At 43.2% G+C, this 23936-nt stretch overlaps 1 protein-coding gene across 1 annotated transcript in view; it reads left to right on the top strand.

The window, feature by feature from the left end:
* Window positions 1-688: 688 nt before the first annotated feature.
* IQSEC3 (IQ motif and Sec7 domain ArfGEF 3) overlaps window positions 689-23936 on the top strand; it is a 35458-nt gene continuing 12210 nt past the window's right edge. The window contains exons 1-4 of the mRNA XM_054988950.1: window positions 689-1776; window positions 9311-9472; window positions 20260-20382; window positions 22852-23018. Of these exons, the coding sequence (XP_054844925.1) occupies window positions 689-1776; window positions 9311-9472; window positions 20260-20382; window positions 22852-23018 (1540 nt within the window). The remainder of the gene's footprint in view (window positions 1777-9310; window positions 9473-20259; window positions 20383-22851; window positions 23019-23936) is intronic.

Raw genomic sequence — 23936 nt, 5'->3', positions numbered from 1 at the left:
CATAGATGGTTAACATTATCGTGGTATAATGCAATAGCAATTACCTTTATAAAGTCAAGTCCTCCAAGAGCCCTGTGGTGGTACAGTAATTAAGACGGCAGCTACGAGGGGCTGACAGAAGGAAAATGGCGTTGATGTGGGCAGGGTCTTCAAAGATATGCACCTTCTCAAAAAGATTGTAGCAAAACCGGTCTGGGAAAGATAAGATTTGGAAGCAAGAGAAGACTTTGCTTTAGTTGGCATCATGCTGGTGGGGGCTGAGATTTGAATACTTAACATTTTTTATTTGTTTTACTCCTTTAATGTATTTAATATTATACTGTGCACTACCCCCACTGCATAGTTGCTGGGTTAGGTTTAAAATATATTGAATAAATATGTTAAAATAGCTTACAGGACTAATATAGCTGAAATTACAGAGTACGCAAACTCTCAGTCAACATTCTGAAGCTCGTAGTGTCCTGTTTAGAAAGTAAAGCACCGAGGTGAAGAGAGCTTGAATTTCCCTTCACTACTGAATTTGCGTGCAGAGCAGATAGTTTTCAAAATACCGCAGTGCAGGAAAAACAAATGCAGTATATTGAGTCCCTGAGAGTATCGTTAGGAAGTAATCTGTTTGTAAATTGAGGTCATGGAAACTCTTCAGAAATCAATTAAAAAAATCTTGTTTGGTGTGTTTCAGATCGAAATGCTAGAGCACAAATATGGGGGTCACCTGGTCTCTCGGAGGGCAGCCTGCACGATCCAGACGGCCTTCCGCCAGTACCAGCTCAGCAAAAACTTTGAGAAGATACGGAACTCGCTCCTGGAGAGCCGCATGCCTCGGCGAATTTCACTGAGGAAAGTCCGAGTCCAGAACTCTGAAAGTTTTTCTGCTGAGAAAGCCCTGGTCGAAGGATACAATTTTGTTGGCATCCCTTTGGTGAGATCTCCATCTTTGCCCGCCACAATCAGTGGGGCACTGACTGAACTGGAGGACTCTTTCACAGAGCAAGTCCAGTCTTTGGCCAAATCTATTGACGATGCCCTCAGCACATGGAGCCTAAAGACAATGTGTTCCCTTCAAGATGGCAGCTCCTACCAGATAAGAGAAACATTTAGTACCAGTGCGATGCAGCCAAACCAAGACTTAGAAGCTGAACTGAAGGACCAACAGAAGGAGGAAGGGTTGCTGCCAGATACTCTGCCCAAGAGCAGCAGCACCCTTATGATGGCCTTCCGTGATGTCACTGTCCAGATTGATAACAAGAACATCTCCGTCTCCTCATCTACCTCGGTGTCTATGGCAAACTGCCTTGCTAACAACACCCAAGCCGGGATTTCTCAATCTGCCAAAATCGAAGAAATCCCAGAGGAAGAAGGGGAAAAGTCCAAAGAGCCTCCATCTGCCCCAGAAAGGCCGCCTGAATCTGCAGTCCTCCAGAACAGTCACACTGTAGCTGAGGTGAATGTCAACACCAATGGCTTGGGGGGAGGAGAGACAGAGGTGGAGCAAATGATGATGCAGAAGCTCCAGTTTGACTCAAACAATGAGACAGGGCAGAGCAAGGGCTCAGAGGCTGAAAATGTAGACAATTCAGAGCAGCTCAGCAGTAGCAGCACCTCCACCTCAGCCAAGTCCGCCTCTGAATTGTCCTCGAAGGAAGCCCTGCAGGCCATGATCCTGAGCCTTCCACGATACCACTGTGAAAATCCAGCCAGCTGCAAATCTCCTACTCTTTCCACGGATACCATGAGGAAACGGCTGTACCGCATTGGGCTAAACCTCTTTAACATGTAAGTGGCTTACATGTAGTAGTAGTAGTAGTAGTAGTAGTAGTAGTAGTAGTAGTAGTAGTGATGTTCAGTGCCTCTTGAGTTTCCCTCAGTTCATGACAACAATAGTCTACTAGAAACAATTTGGGTAGACTCAATCCAGTAATATTATTTTCATGTTTAGAGGTTCAGCAACCTGTGGGAACCCAAGTCTCTGTTATGGTCTGGCGGCTACCACACTGATCCTCTGCTACAGACATGGGAGGGAAAAAAGAATGCATGTCTATATGATTCGCTCCTAGAGCACAGAAGACATCTCTGGTAGCCATCCAAATAGGATTGTGTGAGAATAAGGGCTAGATATCCCAATTACCATCTGCGGCTGTAAAACAAAAGGAGTTGGGTTTTTTTTTAAAAAAAGAAAAATTACCTCAGTTTTCATGCTGACTATACAAAGATTTGCTACTTTGGCCTGAACATCTTGGCTGCTGTTTTTCTTTTCATGGGCTTGGGAGAGTTTTGCACTTGACAGAGACAATTTAGTTTGTTTCTCCGCTAAGGGCAACGTTCTGTGAAAAATAGCAGTAGGTGTAAAAAACTGCAGGCACAGCAGCCTGGAAACTCCAGTCAGCAGGGGTCAAAAACATCCCATTTTGGATTTGTAAAAGGAGCTTTGGATTTATCTGTTAGCTCTTGGTGTGACTGTCTGAACCTCAACAAACCTTCGGGGAATGTTGGCGTTTGCTTGTTCTCATATATTCTACCAGAGTTAGGATGGCTTTATATGAAATGCATTGCAGTCACACAAGGGCTGTGTTAGTGTTGTTGTCATGCTGTCCAGAAACCCTTGCAATATGGCAACGCCATGGCCCCCTTTACAGGGGGCAGGGTAACCACTTGCTTACGGCGACAGTGAACCACCATTATCAGGAGTAGAAGGCAGTCATGTGAAGAGACACCAGTATGCACAGACCTTGCTGCCCAGCAAAACCCCAGTAGCAGTGGAGTATTTTTTTGCTCAGAATGTCCTAGTAAAAATGTAACCTTATTGGCCTCTCTTTTGCTAGTCCCTGCCAGCTTGTAAATATTTTTACATGTTTCTTTTTTTGAGAAGCTGAAAGTTCATATATGGTTCTTCCTTCCCTCACAACAGCCCTGCAAACTGGGGTCTGTCTTTAGATGATATGTGAAATGCGAGTTGGGTTGGGGATTTTTAAGGTAACTCAACTCACATTTATAGTGGTAGAGTGACAGACTAGGATCTGGGAGACCCAGGTTCAAATCCCCGCTTTGCCATGGAAACTCGCTGAGTGACCTCGGGCCAGTCACACATGTCGAGCCCAACTACCTCACAGGGTTTGTTGTGAAGAAAAAAATGGAAGAAAGGAGAATGATTGTAAGCCAGTTTGAGTCCTCACTGGGGAGAAGTAAGTGAAGTAAAATACAAACATAAAATAAATATCAGCTAATCATTCCCTGAGTTTGGGTTCTCCTCTTGAATGCCCGCTATGCTCTTCCGGCATCTTTCTGCTGGGGGTATCCTCTCACAGAATGGTCTGTATGCAACAGTTAGGTTATAGGCTTTTTCTGTGACAGGTCCCGGAATTAGGAATGACCTACCAGACTGGATGGGGGGCACCTTCACTTTCTGCATTTAGGAAGTCATGTGAGATGGTTTTATTTCAAAGAGTTTTGGGGGAAGATAACCTCTTTAGCAGATTTGACTATGTTTTTAACCAGTACATATCCCACCATACCGGAGTGTTTTTTATTTTGTCTTCCATGTGGCATTGTTGTACTTCTGTCACCCTTCTGGATTTTCCCTGGCTCCACTGTAGATCTATAGCTTTCCACCCACACTTTCTTGAAACTCACTTTCTGTATGATCTTTCCGGATCTCCCTACTGTAGATTTTGCAAAACCTATTCTGGTGCAGTCTTTTTTGAAAGACCATACTGAAAATAGGTTTGGAGAACGTGTGGAGGGGGAGCAGATTTCCTCATCTTCCTGCCTATACCTGGTGCTATATCTGCCTCCATTTCCCCTCCCTCCCGTCATTCTCCTCAGTTTCTGGTAAGCTTTTTGTCATTTTTTAAAAAAATCGGCTGTAGGTATATTGCTATAGTTTTTACTGAAAATGTTTTTTTAAAAATAGAAGAAAGCACATTGCTGATAGCAGGGGTGGGGTTGGGTGGGGTAAATGGCAGGCTGGTGAGGAAAGCACAGGGGAAAACATCCATACAGACGCTCCACTGCGAATTTCGTTGCCTTTAATGACAGTTTGAGTGAAATGGGAATCACCCCTGGGTGGACTCAGCCTATGTCCCTCAAGCCTGAGAGATGAGGGACAGCTGGCCCGGTGGAGCGATGGAAGGAGCCCTGTTCTCTCTCTGCCTCATGTTCCTATTGAGGAAGGTTCCGAGGTTCCAACAGTTCTCACAGTCAGGCTGGCGAACAACTGCATTCATACATCACAATCGCTCCTCTGAATTCTTTGAAATTAGAAGGAATGAGACATCCTTCTTTCTTGCCTACACACCTGGATTCCTTATCAAGGGAGGGAGGAAAAAGAGAATATGCTGAATAGGAATATTTAGCATGGTAAAGTTTTCTTTCCTATGTGATTATATTTTGCCCATTTTATAGGATAATTGATGGAATTACACATGTTCTGGTTATGGTATTGTGGTTTTAATTTTAATTAGATGCTTGATGAAATGTATACTAGAAAGAAGTGTAACCTATGTACATTGTGCATGGGGAAGTTTTCTAAAAAGTTTGGGCATTATCAGAAGACTACAGAAGCAGTTGCTAGGGGACCAGCAAGAATCCTAAATGTCTTTCTGGTCACCTGCTGTTAAATAAGAATTCCTTTCTTTTATGCAACACATTTACACATCACAGGGAATTTAGATGTGAGAGATATCTCTTACTTCTGGATAGGATAGTCAGACCCTGCCCTCCTTCTAAATTTTCCAGCATGTTCAGAAAACATGGGGGAATGGGAAGAGGGGGTACATCTCTTCCCAAGTCTTGGGAAGTAGGACAGATTTTTGTTTCTTCCCAGTGTCTCTAAAGCCCAGTGTGAAGGGAGAGTGACCCCTCCCTTTGGGACAGAAGGAGTCAGTGACAATAGCAAATAATGGCTGGCTAACTCCACCAGCCAAAATCTGTCCCGGTTGAACACTTCGGAGTCCCATTTATTAGTTGATAGAGAGAAGAACACATACTTAATAGTGCAATCCTAGACAAAGTCACACCCTTTTAAGTCCATTGACTGTTCTAAGTCCATTGGCTCTTTAGGATTGCACTGCAAGAGTTCCGCTGAAATGTAATGTAACTTTGCTTGGTCATGCCCACTGTAAGAAATGTTTGCATATTAAATGTAGTAATAAGAGAATGATAATTATAATCTCTAGCTTTGATTTCTAATCCCAAAAGCCTAAACTTGGCAACTGCATACATATCACAGACATATACCTGCCCTCTTAGTCTGTGCATAGTTGGAATCATACTGACAGTAGATTTCAGAGATGCATGACGCTGCTTATGCTTTTCATATTTCACTGTCCTTTTTGAATAGGTCGATTTTCTGCCCAATTTCTTGGGTGTACCTAAAATAGCTCTTTAGATCTCAGCCTACGATTTTAAGTTATGTAACAGAATTACAGCAGTATTGCTTGAAATTAAATATCATAATATGAGGAACAGCTCTGAGGTGCATAAGGGGCATAAAGGAAATGTTTTGCTTTGTGGTTTGCTTGGGTATTCCTAACATTTCCTCCTCTGGAGTCAAAATGGACAGTCCCTCTACTTTGTGGCTTGGTTTGCTTTGAAGCGAGCTTGTCAGAAGACAGACAAGCTACATTCACCTGAGCTGGTGGCCGTACTGATCGTAACAGGCACCAATATCGTTGCCCTGAGGATGCCTAGAGTTGCCACTGAAACACAGCCCTTAAATAATGCAAAGCAAATTTGTCAGTTCTTCCTCAGGTGAACTACTCATGGGATTTTGATGGGAAATGAAAGGGTTTGATAAGATGAGTGAAATTTTTCCAAGTAGTAGGCACCATCATCCTTATTTTCTCAGAGAAAGTACAAGTCACTTTGGAGGTGAACTAGAGATGAATTGTTTCCCCAGAAAACAGGAACTGGTGGATGAAGGGGAGCAAGTGGGAAGTCTCAGATTGGGGGGGGGGGGAGTGCCACTCCATGTTTCCTTAAAAGGCAAGGCAGAAGGACTAAGGAGGAAAGAGGAGGAGAGGTATGAGCACTGGTTAAGTTAGTCTACTCCAGGTGAGTGAGAAGCCCTGGAGAAAGCAGGTAGATGCTGGTCTTCCATCCCGTGAAGGAATGAGTAGGGAGGCAGAAATGTCCTAGGCACTGTGCCAAAACTGGGGAGAGATCTGGAGAAGCTGGGATTGGAACAGTCAGGCTGGCTTGACAACCTCTAGGACTGGGCGTACTTAACGGTATGACCCAACTGACTACTTCTCTGTATCCTATACATTGAGTCAACAATCTGACATTAGTATCGTTCTTACTGGGCCTGTGTGAAGCACTATGGAGTCCAAAAGACAACCCCGGATGGCAAATCTGCTTCGAACCCTGCAACGAAGGAAAGTTGTAATGAATATATACTTTGATTGCCTGACGTATAGGAATTGACATCTGCCCATTGCCTAGCACTGATCCTGAGAATAAAGGTCACCTGCTGCAAATCCAGAGTGGAGTAGTGGTTAGAGGGTCAAACTAGAATCTGAGAGACCCAGGTTCAGTTCCCCTCTTTGTCATGGAAGCTAGCTGGGTGACCTTGGGCCAGCTGCATGCTCTTAGCTTGTTCTACCTCTCAGGGTTGTTGTGGGGATAAAATGGAGAAGAGGAGAATGTTGTTGCCTCACTGGGGAGAAAAGGAGAGGTATAAATGAAGTGAATGAAGCAAGCTCCCCACTTCTAAGCTGAATGATAAAAAGGGACCTTTCTTAAAATGTAGAAATGGCCAGCTTACTGAATGCTGCATAATTCTGATTTGACCTGAGGCCCAGCCATGCCCACGCAAAACCGTGCTTCTGATAAGCCCTTACAGCCTGGTGATATTCCATCCTGCCTCCCCCTCCCAGTACCATACACCTCCTTCTGAATCACAATCACAGCTTGGTTTTTTTTTCCTTTCCAGCTTCCCCCAGTGGAATTAATTACCTCTTGTGCAATACTCTTAGTGATAATAAAAACAATGACCTGGTTGCCAAATGACTTTAATGTGATTCCTTTTCGCTGTGTGATTGTGTATACGAGTCCTCAGTTATAGGAAATGGTCCCCACAGAACAACAATACTTATTGCTCCCACTAATAAATGCCGGCCTGCTGTGTTACATAAACCTACCTGACAGGATTTAATAACACCAGTAGTTTACCTACCATCATATAACTGCTGCCCAACACGAAATTGGGTCTATGTGGCCCAAGAGGTCTGTTCTGTGGCCTGCTTCTCCGTGTCGTCAATCATCTCACTCCCCTCATGAGCAATTATTGAGTAATATTCTGAATTGTGACAAGCGCCTGTGAATTGATGGAATGCATTTGTAACTCAGCACTTCAAACAACAGCATATTCCACGGCAAGTGGGTGGGATTCCTGGCATAGAGAAAACCTCATTATGCAGTGTTGCTCTCATCGCAGTTATCTGTGTGGGCGACCATCTCTGTAGGCGGAAGGGAAGCCAGGGGAGCTGTAGGAATTCCACAGCACTCAGCCAACCTTGCTGAAGTCCTCAAAAAAACAGGAGGGAATATTGCCAGCTAAATTCTGAGACAGCACAGACTAGAGTATGAATTGTATGGTGCATGGTGCTAAAGGAAAACAAAGGACAATACTGGCAAATAGTACATACCCCATAGCAAATGGTATATACCCCACTGCAGCTTTGTGAGTCCTGCTGAGGTAATACAGAAACTCTGCTTCAGACAAGAATAGAATGACTGGACTCTCATTGAAGGAGTGGGTCCCTTTTACGTAGATATTGTACCAAATGTTCAGATTCAGTGGCAGACCACAAATCAGGGCTCTGCTCTACTTTTGTTTATTATTGTTTATTGATTTTAGGCAATGTATATGGCACTTTTCCATCCCATGAATGCTCAAAGGATCTTATGCTGAAAACAGAATACAACAATAATTAAAAGCCCCACACCAATTACAAAAGTAAACCTCTGAAACCCAAAACAAAACCATTTAAACTCTTTCAGACAGTTTTTTATGGCTGCCGTTTCAGCAACTCAGACAGAATAAAGCAAAAATTAAATGTCATGTTTTCCTCCAGGGAATCCTGGGAACTGTAGTCTCTGATGGATGTAAGAACAACTGATGATATTCCTTTGAAGAGGAAGCTATAAGAATTAAATTGTTCTGTCTTTTGAAAGAGGTCCTTCCTGTCTCATGTCTGTGCTACAATAACAGCAGAACCAGATTTATCGAAGCAAAGGAGCAAAATCCCGACTTTCATGACAAGGATCCACTTTAGGAACTGAGTCCCCATAGGTGGGACGTGAAGGGGAAATTATGGCAATTTGAAATTTATTAATTGGGGAAATTACTAGAGATAGGGATCTTTACCATTTAAAGTGAAGTTTTAATTATTGTTAAGTTTAAGTTTTGAATAGATTTGATCTTAAGGGATAATATTAAGTTTATTAATGTAATAGGAAATATATAACACATAGAGAGAATAGATAAGTAAGTTATAGAATAAGATATGGGTTGGAAAGCTGTTGGAAGTCTCTGAAAAAGGGGGGAGGGAAAGGGTGGGGGGAAATCGATATTTAGGTTTTTAATTGAAAACTATATGTGTAATTTGTACTCACCTAATAAAATTTTTCAAAAAAAAAAAAAGGAACTGAGTCCCCATAGTGATGTTATATATCTTTCGCCCTGGTCTCATTCTTCCTTCCTGGTCTCACCTGACTCTACCTTACAACACTGGTATGAAAACAGGCCAAAGACCCTATTTTTGATAATACAAGGGATGCTCTGTGGTGGCCCCCACCTTATGGAGTGGCCTCCCTGAAGAGGTCAGAGAAGTTCCCACTCCCGCTCTCCTGACCTTCCACAAATGATGCACAATTATTTAAGAGGGCTTTTTATTCAGAGAGGAGGGCTGTACTATAAGGAAGTGATCTCAAAGAGATGCACCAATAAAGAGATAGGGATCATAGACTTTACTACTATGTACTGTCTGTTGCTTTAAATGTGATCCTACTGGGTTGTTCTGTGTTGTTTAACATGTAAGTCTTAGAATTGCTTATTCTCTGTTTCAGCATTTCCTCAACTCTGTATTGGATTACTGCTGGTTTTAAATCTTCGCAAGTTTATATGTATCTACCTTATTCCATTGTTTATTGAAATATTGTTAAAAATGACTGTAGTAACTTCCACTGTGTAATCCATCTGAGTCTCAGTGAGAAAGACGGACTTTAAATAATGTAAATAAATAAGACAGTAGTGTTCTACACTCTGATGTAAACATACAATTCACCATTACCTCTCCTTACATTCCAGAAATCCAGATAAGGGGATCCAATTCCTTATCTCTCGGGGCTTCATCCCAGACACACCAATTGGAGTGGCACACTTCCTGCTACAGCGCAAAGGACTCAGCCGCCAGATGATTGGAGAATTCCTCGGAAATAGCAAGAAGCAGTTCAATCGGGACGTCCTAGAGTAAGCATATGTTCCCTCCATCCCTCAGCCAATAGGTACCCTTGATCAGGGCTTTTTTTCTGGACAAAGAGGTGGTGGAACTCAGTGGTGGAACCGCACAATGACATCACTTTGGGTCAGCTGGAACAAGGGGGGAGAGTTTTAAAGTTTAAATCGCCCTCATTGAAAATGGTCACATGGCTGGTGGCCCTGCCCCCTAATCTCCAGCCAGAGGGGAGTTTAGATCGCCCTCCACATCGCTCGGCTATGTCTGGAGATCTGTCTCCCTTCTGTCTGGAGATCAGGGGGTGGGGCCACTGGCCATGTGACCATTTTCAAGAGGTGCCAGAACTCCATTCCACCGCGTTCCAGCTGAAAAAAGCCCTGCCCTTAATCACCAGTGGCTGCAAATTTTATTGTAGTCAGTATCGTCCTCGGCAACAGTGTTCCACTTTCCCAGCTACTCTTTCTCTAGCAATCTGTCTGCAAAGAAAATAGGTATCTGCATCTTGTTTGCAACTTGGAAACACTGGGAATAACTCGCAGGAGAGAAATGTGAGGAGGAGGGAAAACACCTGACTGTACAATTGGGGGTTCTGGTTTATTATTAAAAGTTCAGGGGGGGGGAGTCAAAGAAGGGGATATGTGAGCTTGTTGAGGAAAAATGCAGAAGGCTGGTAAGAATCCACCTATAAAAGTCAGTGGGACTTGTGCTCCCAAATTGATTAGATGTTTCAGAAAATTCCATTCTAATTGGCATAATGAAGACTGGTGCCATCATTCCTTGCAGGGGATGCAAGCAGACACCCAGGAGAACCTAAGCGGTGCTCTTATGGTAGGCATAGTTCTCAGCACTGGGTTGGTGCTGCTGGGTTCTGCATCAATCAGACTGGAGGCACATGCAAAGAGATCTCAGAGCCTGACCTTCATGCCTGCTCTGAGTTTGTTTTCAAACGTTACTGTCAGACATTAGCTGAAGTCCTGTGATAGTGCTCCACCTTCTGTTCACTGGTGTCTCCTCCATGGCAATTAACGTTTGTTTGTTTGGGTCATTTATAGTCCGCCTTTCTCACTGAGACTCAAGGCGGATTACACAGTATAAGAATAGTACAATCAGTATCCAAGTACATTTCAATACAGTATCAAGGACATTTCCATGAACAATGCCATAGGGTAAATAGATACAAGTTTAAAAGACACAGTATTAGCAAAAATCCAATACAGAGTAGAAAAAAATACCGAAACAGAACATAATCAATTCTAGGACTGACATTAGACAACATGGAGCACAGGTGGTGCAACAGAAGTTTGAATTGAGGATACAATTTTAGTCTCATCTCTTTCTGTTTCTGAAGAGAAACTTCTATATAACTTCTGAAAGATGAACACCTTAGTAAAAGAATTTCGTGATTTACCCTAGTGGGCCTACAAGTCCTTCCTTCAGCCAAGCCTGTGAAGGCCCATCAATCACTTTCCTCTGCTACCATTTAGCCACTTCATGGTTCTATCCAGGGCTTTTTTTCTGGGAAAAGAGGTGATGGAACTCAGTGAGTTGCCCTCAGAGAAAAGTGGGTTGCCCTCGGGTTGCCCTCAGTGGGTTGCCCGCTTGGCAGAGCGGAGGGTAATCCCAACTCCCCTCTGTCTGGAGATCAGGGGGCAGGGCCACCAGCCATGTGACCATTTTCAAGAGGTTCTGGAACTCCGTTCCACCGCGTTCCAGCTGAAAAAAAGCCCTGGTTCTATCTTGTAAACCTCATAGAAACAGTTGATCGGGAGCTGTGGCTGTCTCTCTTTAGGGACGCACCATGGCTCAGTGGTAGAGCACCTTGCAGAAGAACCTAGGTTCAGTCCTTGACATCTCCAATTAAAAGGATCAGGTAGGAAGTGATGTGAAAGACCTTCATTCTGACACCTTGGAGAGTGTCAGAGGAGACATTCTGACCTGATAGAGCAGTGGTCTGACTCAGTGTAAGGCGTCTTCATGTGCGTGTAGTCTCAGAAGATTGTTCATTATAAGGCGCTTCTTGTGACAGCTTTGCGGTTCCTCAGGCCCGCTGCTCCTTTTATCATGTCTACCAAAAATAGCTTACATTTCCATTATTCTACACCGGAGTTTCAGTACAAAAAAACGACAACCATTTTATTTCACTGGGAAGAAAAGGAAACATTTCCTAGCCCATTAGAACAGAACCTAACACACACCAGACTTTTTTAGACCCAGCACTCTTAGGCCTGGATCCTGTTGGCCTGTTAAACCACCCTGGTTTAACAGCCCTGTGAAATAAGCCCTCCAGCTTCTAGCTGTTGGTTTCGATTGACTGGGGGGAAAAACCTGAGCAAATTACCCCTGAACTTGGAGTGATTATCAAGGCAGGTTTGAAGCAGGCCTCCTAATTTCAGGGCTCACTGCTTCTTGCCGCTCATCAGGCTTAATTTGTTGCAACAGGTAGACTAGAATATTGATCCTTCTTTGGCTTTTTTTTAAAACTATTGATCCGGTGATCACCAAAACACATGTGGACTCCAGTATTCTCAAGCACCACATTTAAAAGGAGCTCCTAGCATCCCAAGAGCTGAGGGATGTGTTTGAATAGGCAGTGGGGAATATGTATGTGGGAGGAAATAGCATAGAGTGCCGCTGTTATAATGAGGGAGCTCCTTGGTGAGAGACTCGACGGGAAGTGTACTAACGAAAGGAAGTGCTAAACTTGTGTAGAGAAGAGCAAAGAGGCTGCAGAGGGCAGAAGAATGCTGCAGACTGTTGAAATGTGGGCCGGGCAAGTGGAAGGTACAGTAGCCGGTGGAGGGAAGGATAGCAAAAGCTTCGCAGAGCCATGCCTCCCAGATGCTCTGTCTCATGGTCCCCATTAGTGGTGGAGTTTCACTGCCATAAACAGTGTGAACTTCTAATATGATCCAAAATTAATCTGAGGAAGAAAGTAAAACAGCGTTTGGGTATGAATAGTCTTCATTCTTAGATCCTGGCTAGATGTTACTTTTCTGCATGGGCACGCACTCGTTTTAACATGCTCCCTGTAGTCACACAGCAGCTGCAGGAGTTGCTTCTAAAAATAAAAAATAAAAGGAGACCCCCCCCCAGCAGGCTCAGAATGGCTCTGGGGAGTAGGAAAGGTCCCCCTTCCAGTTTTCTCAGGTAAAAATGATGCACGGGAAGGAGGGAGCTAGTTTGCCAGTTTTTCTGATCCATATGTACAGTTTCTACACACGGAGTGAAATAACTATCTCTGATTGCAGTTTGCCCATGAGAAAACTGATTGGAGGGAGGAAGGCAGGAGCCCTTCTTACCCACAAGGTGCCATGCAAGGTCTGTTTGGGCTCTCTTTCTCTTTTTTAAAGAAGCTATTCCTGCAGCTGTGTGACTGCAGGAAGCACTTTCAAACGAGTGCATAACTCGTGCAGAAAAGTAATGTCTAGAGAAGGCCTTATTGAGATGCTGAACTTCAGTAGCCCCGTCGCCTAGTGTCCTTGCATGCTACGGAGGAGTGCTAATCACTGCATGTTTTACAGTTGCCCTCATGCAGCGAATCCCAGTATATAGTTGGTCATGCACTTATCCCCAGCTATGGTTAACAGGGTATTAACAGTGTTAGCAAATTGCCCATGTGCAGGATTCAGAATCCTTGATGGGTACTATTTTCTCTGTTTTTAATGAATTGTAATTATTCCTGTGCCGATCCAGCATTAGCCTCCCACGATCATCACCTGAAAGTCTCTCTGTGTGTCAGAAATGTGAACTGTAAGCATTGTTCCTAATGGAGTCTTGTTAAATTAATCAGCCCCTGAATGAATGAATAATAGAGCACCTTTAAAAGAAGCTCTCCATCCTGCCTCTACCATAAATCCTTGCCTTTGACGTTATAATATCACTCAACTATGCAAGTGTTCTCGTGTTAATCTTTATAGAAAATAATATTAAGGAAATCCCACTGCACTTTTTAGACTCAGTAATTTTTTTTATTTACAGAGTGTGATCTTCTGTGGATTATTACCTTGTTCCTCAGATACCAGCAGAATGATTAACTGCAAGCCAGGGAAATCAGATGGTGGAACGTGTATGCAAGAACTCTCAAAGAACATTCACTAATAAGGGTGATATATGGGGTAGTGAAGGGTGCAAAAAAACAATATTGTTATCCTTTGTGTCAATCATTCAAGTACTTTTTTTCTCGCTTCCGAAGAGCAGTGAGTAATCTTATTTTTGTGATCTTGTCTTCGTTCACATAAGTCTTCTATGTGAACACCCGTTTGAAAGTCCTTTCATATAAATTCGACCAGCTGGTTTCCCCAACAGTTCTGCTGTCATCTGATGAAGTAGGTAATGACCTATGAAAGCTCACCCACTGTCAATAAAACATTAGTCCCAAATAACTGGTTTCGAATGACTTGGGGATGAGTGGATAGCTCCCAGTAAGATCACTTGGAGAACTATGCTAGGGACATGAAACAGGACTTGGAAGCTCAAAAGGCCCAAAGGATAATTTTCCCATTCATTACCATCCTTGATAATCTGTGTACGGAACTTCTGCGGACCACATGCTGCTGAATGGTAGAGCGTTTGCTTCATGTGTAGAAGATGCCAGGTTGGACCCCAGCATCTCCAGTTAAAAAGGAGCAGGTTATAAGTGCTGTGAAAGGCCTTTGCCTGAGACCCTGGAGAGCTTCTGCTGGTCAAAGCAGACAGTATAGATGAGGATAGACCAATGGTCTGATTCAACTTCATTAGTCTCTTAAAAACATCAACTGTGGGTCATGGACGTGTGCGTGCTACCTTTCCTTCCATGTTGTATCTCCCCCACTTCCCCATTTGCCTTCATCTCGACTCTGCACCGGCATTCACCATAGTTAATGCTAACTAGATTCTTTCTTAACTGGTATTTTCTGGTTACAATGGGAACCAGTTAGCTTTAATCACTGCTAATTCTGATACACAATTTATGTTGACACAGAAGGAAAAGAGAAAGCCACACAAGAAATGAAAGGAAAAATGGAGCGTGTTACCCTTACCAGGGTAAAGAGATGAGCAATGTATTTACACAATGACTTTTGTACCTTTGTTCACATGTGCTTCTTTGCACTTTCCTGTGGCTTCTTTGTATGTCATTGTTTTATTCATGGCCACCCATGTTACCCTGATTCCCTTCCCTTTTGTTTGGTCTCAAGAATGTCGCGCATTCTCGGTTCATTTATAGGCTTTCCTGCAGTGGATGGCACATCATATCATGAATGGGGCAGGCAGCACTAGTGGTGGTTGTATGAATTATTTGTTCTGTGGGTCGAAAGATTCTGGGAAGGTCAGACACAGCTGTCTTCTTCAATTTGTTTGCAAGGCAGGGGTTGTTCTTCTGAATGTAAGAGACGTTCTAGTGAACGGTAGCAGGTTGTTTGTTAGATGGGGAATGCTGAGTGTATTCTGATGCATTATCCTGGAGGGCAAGCTGGTTTTCTCACTGTCCACATTTTGTACATTTCTTTGCTTAAAAACTGGATGAATGCAATCAAGCAGGCTTGGTAAAAATGGATATGAAGTGCTGCCTTCTTTAGGCCATGCATAGGAGTTGATGGCATAAAGGAGATACTTGAGCTGGGGGAAAAGAAGGAGCATCATTTTCTGTCTCAAGATCAGCACATCAGAGACTGCTTATTGTCTACCAGATCCGGGTCCTTTTCAGTAGTAATGCCGGGCTTGCCAGAGAATGGCTGGCAACCAGCAAAGTGGCAAAGGTAAAGGGGAAAATAATGTTGCTCTGGTGGTGCAACGTGACTTCTGATGAATGCCAAAAGTGACATCATGTCACGTCTTCGAGATGATGCTCTAGGATTTGGGCAAGATTCTGTGGTAAAACATCACTTCTGGTTATTTGCTGGAAGTGATGTCGCAGCGCTATTTTAAAAAAATTTCCTCCTGCTGGCTCTCAACAGGCAATGAAAAGACAAGGTGAGAGACCTGGTCTCATTAAGCAGTCCCTTCCCAATTGAATTCCTTTCCCAAGGAGACTCACCTGGGCATCTTATTCCTGGTTATTTCACTGGAGATGTTCTGTCTGCCTAGCATATGCTCTATCGCTGAGTCATGCCACCTTCTTCTATGCAGAACATATAGACCATAACAGACATTTACAAAAGAAACAGAACAGCAACCAGATGCCCAGAAGGGCAGGATCTTGTGCCTTTGAAAGAGAATTCTTGAAGTGGGGAGGCATTTTTTCCTCATCATCACAGGCTCTTGTCCCTTTTCTACCCAACTGCTGAAGATACCCAAGTCCTGTCCTTTCGGGCGTCTGGTTGTCCAACCAGCAGCTACAAGCGCCGTGCTTCCCGAGGAGAGCAGTGTTCACAGAGTGGATTCGTGCAAAAAGAGCGGAGTCAGAATCATGGCTCCAGTATGGGAATAACTGATTAGCATGATTTCTAATTGACTTGTGTAAGGGAAGCGCTTTGCTCCCGGCTTGCCCGAAATCCTTTGGTGGTGGGTGGGGAGAGACTGTTCCTTGGTGTCTTGTGGTTTTAAGTGTTTCCACCTGGCTGCCTCTCCTCTGTTCCCTCCCTGAGCGTGGGCTGTGAGTTCATTACCGATGCTTTTCATTGCAAGCTGCCTCCTGCTGCATTGTCACCTGAGCAGAAAAACTGGAAAATAGGTCATTGCGCTCGGCTGAGCAGATCCCAGCCCCACGATGGTACAGCTGCTTCCTGCCTTTCCCAAACCCTTTGGCCATGAGTCTTCATTGCCATGACAAGTCCTGATCAAGATGCCTCAGGGCCGAATATGCACCAGCAGAATCCCTCCCTGTGTCTTCCCACTGTCATCTAGGGTATTGGGTTGAGGTTCCCATGTGTCATCCCATCTGTAATGTCAGAGGATTGTCTGAAGACAGAACCATCTCAAAGGTGGTGTAAGAAAATGGTTAAGAGCTGTCACTCAAATGTTGTCCTGCAGTGCCTTTTGAGACCCTCTGCCTCTTCATTGGCCAACTCCTGATTTACAAAAACTTCCACATAAACATGGGTTCCATTGATATATGATCATGATTCTACATTGGTAAAATATTGCCTGATTTGCTTGATTTATTTTTTTTAAACAAAATTTATAAGCCCCCTTTTAGTGGTCATTTTCAAGGCAATTTAGAAAATAATAATCCATGTCTAAAACCAATTAAAAATCAGATGAATAGCCCTGTAAAAAGCACCAGTCAGTACTACTAATGGGTAGCAGAAATATATAGGCAGAGCTCTTGGCAGATCGTTCACATCTCCATCTGTCTCCAAAACAGTTCAATTTTTTATTATTATTTACAGTATTTTCTTACAAGGTTGTTTTCAAAATAAAGTCAAACATTAATGCCATAAAACCCCCATAACACATAATTAAAAAAACCCTCAACTATATAAATTCATACACCGTTATCTAACTAGCTGGTGAAGAGATGAATGTGAGTTTCTCTGTGGAGCTCTTTTTAAAAAAACGTGGCCTCTACTGAAAAGGCCCTGCTCCTAGTGGGTGCCAAACTAGCCTCCACAAACATCTAAATTTTAGCACTGGCTGCTTTCTTAAATGGGAGAGGGGGTTATATAGGAGAAAATGTTTCCTGGAACAGTTAGTCAGCTACACATTATTTGGCTGCCTCTGTCACCACCAGTTCCGTAGAACTGCTCTTGTTCGCAGGGAGAGGTGCCTCTAGAAAACTGATTTCAGGATTCTGTGCCGTAGCTGCATGGTTGAAGTGCTAGGGGTAGGGAACCCAATCTGTCCTTAGCTCATGGATTGCTATAGGGTAGGGAATTTCTTTTTCTGAAATTCACTTCTTTAGATATAGCCATTGATTCCTCTTATTCTCTCTTTTAAGAGAAATCAAGATGCCCTTTTGTAACTGGAGCCCTTGCCATTGTTTTATGTTATATACCCCAGAGTGGTGCTCTAGCAGGAAGATAGGAAGGCTTGGGAAGACGTTGCCTGCCTCTGAGCATCTACAGAATGAAATTCTGAAATTTTGCAGAACTTCCTTTCCTGCTGCTTCTCCTTCTGAATTTGGTCAAAACGGAATTGATTAGAAACGGACTCCAAAAAAGGAAAATAAAAGGATTGTTGTATTTCATGGAGAAACCTGGTAAAGAGGAATTAAGAGAATTTCTCTTACCAACCCTATGCTAGTTCTGTGTCCCTCAGTTTTTCAAGTAAGACTCCCATTCTGTTGGCCAGAAGAGGAAGTCAAAGTGGCTGCCTACCACCACCCCATCAAACTTGGCTTGCTAATATACACATATCAACACAGGAAGCTGTCTCACACTGTTTAAGACTATTAGATTATCTACTCTGTTGGCAGCAGCTCTCCCGAGTTGCAGGCACAAAAAATCTCTCCCAACAGCTGTTGCTTGAGATCCTTTTAAATGCAGATGCCAACCAGGAATTTTCTGCATGCAAAGCATGTATTTTGCCATTGACTCACAGGCCAGCAGTTAGAAGAACAGTTGTATATCAACACTATTGGCACTCAGCAAATGGGGATTAGAGATGGGCATGAACCCCCCCCCCCCAAAAAAAAACGAACCATGAGGTTCGTGAGTTTTCATGAACCAGGAACCATGAACTGGTATGGAACTGGGGCCAGTTACGAACCAGTTCGTGGTTTGTGGGATTTAAATGCCCCTTTCCGGCCGCTTAGCAGCGGCAGGAAAAGGGGGCATTTAACAGTTTAAAGGGCTCTTTCCTGCCTTGCAAGCAGCAGGTCCCTTTAAACTATCAGCTGGCAGGGAGCTGGGGTTTTGGCAGTTTAAAGGGCCCTGTTGCAGCATGTCCCTTTAAACTATCAGCTGGCCGGTGGCGAGGGGGGGATCTCCTCCTGCCGCCTGCTGGCTGATAGTTTAAAGGGACCTGCCACTTGCAAGCAGCAGGAAAAGTTTATATGGCCATTTCCCTGGAGAAATGGCCATTTAAACTGCCCCTTTAAATACGACCCAATGAACCAGTAGACCAGTTTGTGGAAGTTCGTGGAAACGAGCTTCCATGAACCACTGGTTCGTGAACCACGAACTGGTCTGGTTCGTGTGTTTTTTTGGGTTGTAATTCAATTCGTGCCCATCTCTAATGGGGATACGCCTGGCTCACTTGTCTTGCCATCTATGGTACTGCCAATAATCCAGCAAGTAAATCAAAAAGAATTCTTGAGAATGATTTGTGTATATTAGACTTACCTGATGATCTTATGATCTTCAATTCATGCCCTGTAAGTAGCGTGGAGAGTATAGTCTCCAGTGTTTACCCTGAGAGAGAAGATGGGATCTTGAGCTTCTGCTCTGTTGACAAGGCTTCAAGCTTCAATAGTGCCTTAGTGCAACGAACCATAACACTCTGGATGCATTTCTTTTTTCAAAACCTTACAGTCTCCAAAGGTGACTGCCACAATAAGCCTATTATTGATTAACCAGGAAATATTCGCCTGTTATCAAAGCAAAGCATTTAGCAGCAAGAAGCCTTGATATGCCCCCTTGGGAAAACTAAGCGTATGTGTTAGTGAAATAAAAGCAATCAACAGAAAAGAGGAGGGATAACACTTTAGCACTCCTTCTTCTGCAAACTTCTTCTGATCTGCCCCTTGAGGGGAAAAATAGAGATTGTCTTGGAGGATCAGTTACATTGATTTTTCTCCCTTTTAAAGCTAAGTTCAGTATCAGCAGTTCCCCAGGAACAGAAAGAACCAGGATCTCTGTTGAAGATGCTTTAAAACAGGTATCGCTACTTGTAGTATGTTTAGTTATTCCCCTTTAGCCTTTGGTAAACAATTGATACTGCTTTTTGTATCTTACTCGAGGTGACAGTAGAATATATGTGTATACCCTATGAAGTGAAGCTTCTCTCAAAGCACTTCTAACTACTTGTCTTATACTGCCAGCTTGCCCTTGGGATGGCACAGGAAGAGAAGAGGCTCCTGTCTCCCCTGTGCCATTTTCCTGAGCCAAAACAGCAGATACAGGAAGGAAACGGGATGAATTCCAGCTAGGATTGCCAGCCCCCCTATGGGCTTAGAGCGGTGGCAGGAGAAAAATAAAAAATGGCTTTTGGCAGACGGTGTGACCTCACTTCTGGGTAAACCTGGAAGTGAAGTCTTACCTCTCCAGAAATTAGTTCAAACTCTCTAGGAATTGGCCAAAACTCTATGGTAGTTCCTAGAGAGGACTGACATCATTCAGTTCCTAGAGAGGGCCCTTCCAGGGTCTTATTAGACAATAAGTTAAAAGTGAGCTGGGTTGGGGAAACACCAACCTAACTTGTGTTTAATGTGTGACTCAACACCCATCTTAAAAATAGAGTATGTGACAGATTTCAGCTACCAAGCACACACAGCAGTAGGAGTTTCATCATTCCCTCCCTTCCTCTGCACACTTCTGCTGGCAGAAAAGGGCTGTGGGGGGCAGGCTGTTTATCTAAATGCCTGTTCAATATATCTGTTGGGTAGACACATGGAACTGGAAGTAAGGCAAACAGCCCTCTCATCAGAGCTGTTTGCAGCTAGCTAAAGCATGTGGGGTGGAAAAGAGGGGATGATAAAGCTCCTCCTGCCTCCAGCTCTGGAGTCAATTTGTGCTCCCCCCCCCTTTAAAGGTGAGCATTGGGTCACGCATTAAACACAGATTGGATTGGGGTTTTCCCATGGAGTTTAACACGCCATCTAATCAGACGCCTGCTTGCCCACTGGCTGCAACCCTAAGTCCATTCCAGCCTTGGTTGGATATGTTCTGAGAAAGTGTTCTGCACAGGGTTGATGGTGAAACATTTTATTTATCCTTTTTCTTAGCTGTGTTGTAGATGAGATGGACTTCTCTGGCATGGAGCTTGATGAAGCTTTGCGGAAATTTCAGGCCCACATCCGAGTGCAAGGAGAGGCCCAGAAGGTGGAACGTCTAATTGAGGCCTTCAGGTAAGAGCAAGAATGCTGGAGATTGCCTAAATGGAGAAGAGGAAATGGGGATGGAAAACAGAAAGGACAACGGGCAAATGGCAAGACTGTGAAACCCGGTAGAGGAAAAGCAGCTGTGCTACAAGAACTGTTTCTGGCCCAGGAATGTAAGTTTCTGGGAATAGTAAGTTTCCACATGACGTGGTCCTCTGTGGTCAGAGAAAGGCAGGCACTTGCAAGGATTAGCTCAAAAGAAACGAAGTCACCATTCCCTGTTGTCATAGGCTTCTCAGCCGTGACATTGTGAGTGTGTATTGGAGGCATCTTCCAGGCCATTGGCTCACTCTTTTTATTGCAAGGTACAACATAGAGATATTTATAAAATGGAATCCAAAATTGGGAGATAACGAATTTTTAAAAAATCAATATATTTAAAATGTAAAAGATCCAATGTATTTCAAGCCGTAAACGTTCTTCATTGGGACAGTTCCACATATTTAGAAGATGCATGCTTTTCTGATGCCCATACTCCAATATTGTGCTTTTGAAATATATCCAGTTCCCTTGGGTAGAGCACATGGGAGCAGGCTGCCTTCCACTCGAGAGATCCCATAAGCACATTTGTGTGTGTGTGAGGTCTATCTTTGTGTGCAGAGCAGGCATCAATACACTGTACTGCCCAATAAACAATAAACTGTACTGCAATAAACAAGCCTTCCTTCTGCACTCCATATTGACTGTCATAATGACATGAAACTTCCTAGTAAAATACATCTGTATATCCCGTTTATGAAGTTTTCATTCTAAAAAAACTGATTGCCATAGCAAAAATCATGAAGTCATTACCCATTGCGGGCATATTGATCGTGTTATCCTAATCAGTCCCTGTGCCAAGTCTGTCACATCAGAGTGTCCCCTTTCCTTCTGGAGACCCCATTCATCACTCAATACTTATGATCTTTGAGATGGAAAATAAAAGGATGTTTTTCGCCTCACTCCTGGTATCAAATTGACCATAAGTTATTGGAGTCTGTATCCTGCCTTCCTGCATTATTGACATCTCTTAGGTCAAACTTTCCTGAGCTGAGGTAATGTTCGTGCCTCTGGTTTCTTTCAAAAGAGATTTCTGGGGTGCTTCTTCATTGCTGTTCTTTGTGTCGCAGTGCAGGCGATAGTAGCAGCCTGTGTACTGTGTTCAGTGCTTGTATCTCACACTTCTGCATCACCTCAGCTGCATGAGTTTGACTGCATCATGTTGTGTGCACTACTAGAGAGTTCCTGACTTTGGGTTAAGGTTAAAACAGGTAAGATATATCCTGTTAGCCTTCCTTCTGCCATTAAATAGGACCTGGAAGAACAGTCAATCCTTTATGAGATCCGTTTACTCCAGACACATTTGAATGAATTCAGCCAACCAACTAAATGTTGAGCCCATGGCAGGCATATCCAGCTTTCCACTGAAGGGAGCTGCTCGCATGGGCTCAAAGGGAAGAGAAATATTATGTGATGGAAAACCGTGTTTTTGTAATGACTCAGACAGCAAGATTCTTGACTCAACCTTTTGCCAATGAGGTCATGCTGACATGTGACAGAAGCTTCCTGGAAAAAAATATATGGCTGTATGGATGTATCTTGCGGGCAAATTCAGATGATGTGTTGTTTTCACATGTTAGTTTTTGTCTATGTCATATTTAAAAATTTCTACCATAGATCTGTTTTGGTGGATAACACATATGCAAAACCAAGAGAGCACACAGGCTCAAGGAAGTCACAACCACACACAATAATTACAGTGTAATTCCGATAATTAAATCTCGTACAGTCCCGAACTTACAAAACCATAACGCCCAGTTTACAGACCGATGAAATACAAAATCAATATCCAGTGTAAATCCGGTTCGAATTAAGTTTCATTGAAAGAGAATAAGTTCAATATGTACCGCTAATGCAAGATGTATTTACAATCAAAATGTCCATAAAATATCAATGGTAGCAGCAATGCCACAATGGGCCAATAGTGGCTATTAAGTTCACTGAAACCAGTGTTCACGGCGACGAGCTTAACCGGTCTCCTTCACTTTCACTCGTTTCAGCCCACTTCCTTCTTCAGGCCGTTGCTTATCAATATCTGTTTCTACAATTTTAACCTCCAATATCGAAAGAACAATGACACGATGGGACAGGTGCTCTCTTGGTTTTGTGTACTTTAGGAAGTGGTTCCCTTTTGTTGGTTGGATAACACATATGAACAAACTGGGGCAAAATTTTATCAGGTGTGGTCTGTTCTTTTGAATCAACACCTAACACACTCTTTTATTTGGAGGCACAGCTCAGGGATTGTAGGTACAATTACATTTTTCCCCATCACTTGCCAAGGTGTAAGGGGCCTCAGCATCCCCAGCGAGGTATATTTGCATAGTAGTAGCAGGTAGGCCTTTGATTTTCAGAACATGTATCAGTACCGTGACTTTTGTCTTTTTCTACCTGCAGCCAACGGTACTGCATGTGTAACCCAGATATGGTCCAGCAGTTCCATAACCCAGACACCATTTTCATCCTGGCCTTTGCCATCATCCTTCTCAACACAGATATGTACAGCCCTAACATCAAACCTGACAGGAAGATGATGCTGGAGGATTTTATTCGGAACCTGAGAGGTGAGGGTGAGGTATATCCCCTGAAATTTTAAGTCCTATGTGAAGCATACTCCAAGGCAGTGGTGCATCTAGACAACAGTGGGAAAGCTGACTTTGTGTCTGAGCCAGAGAAAGCAAAGTCAACACCTCTCATGCCTATTTGCATTGTTCATTATGTAAATATGTCCACATTTAAAGTTCCTTACAAAGAACAAAGAAATTAAAAAGAAACTTGTGGTCTCGTGTCAAACATGTTCATACATTTTTGATAGTGCCTCAAGATCGTAGAATTTCTCTTTACAATGTATAGCAATGGAACCAACAATGAACTCACTAAAAGCATAAAAAATGAAGCAACTTAAATATATTGTTATGACAACATAAAACAGCAATAAAATAATTCCAGGGGCAGATGTAATTTTATTTATTTATTTATGTCATTTATAGTTTGCCTTTCTCACTGAGACTCAAGGCGGATTACATAGAGTGAGAATAGTACAATCAATATCAAGGACATTTCCATACAGTGTCAAGGACATTTCTGTAAACAATGACATAGGATTTTACAAAGACATAGCAATAGCAAGGATCCAATACAGAGTTGAAGAATTGCTGAAATAGAACATAATCAGTTCTAGGACTGACATTAGATAAAATGAAGCACAGGTAGTATATAGGAGTACATATTCAGAGCAACAGATAATATGCAAGGCAACATAGTGGTGAAGTCTATGGTCCTTAACTCATTAGCAAAGCATCTGAGACCCCCTCCCTCCAATTCTTCCCTCCTATCTGAGTAAAAAGCCTTTTTGACTAATTCGGTTTTGCATAGTTTGTGGAAAGCCAGGAGAGCAGGGGCTCTCCTGACCTCCTCAAGTAGTCCGTTTCACAGGGTAGGGGCCACCACAGAGAAAGCCCGTGTGTGAGCTACTGTTGATT

The sequence above is a fragment of the Eublepharis macularius genome, chromosome 9 (assembly GCF_028583425.1).
Source record: "Eublepharis macularius isolate TG4126 chromosome 9, MPM_Emac_v1.0, whole genome shotgun sequence".
Classification (NCBI taxonomy): Eukaryota; Metazoa; Chordata; class Lepidosauria; order Squamata; family Eublepharidae; genus Eublepharis; species Eublepharis macularius.
This window is presented reverse-complemented; position numbering and strand designations above follow the sequence as displayed.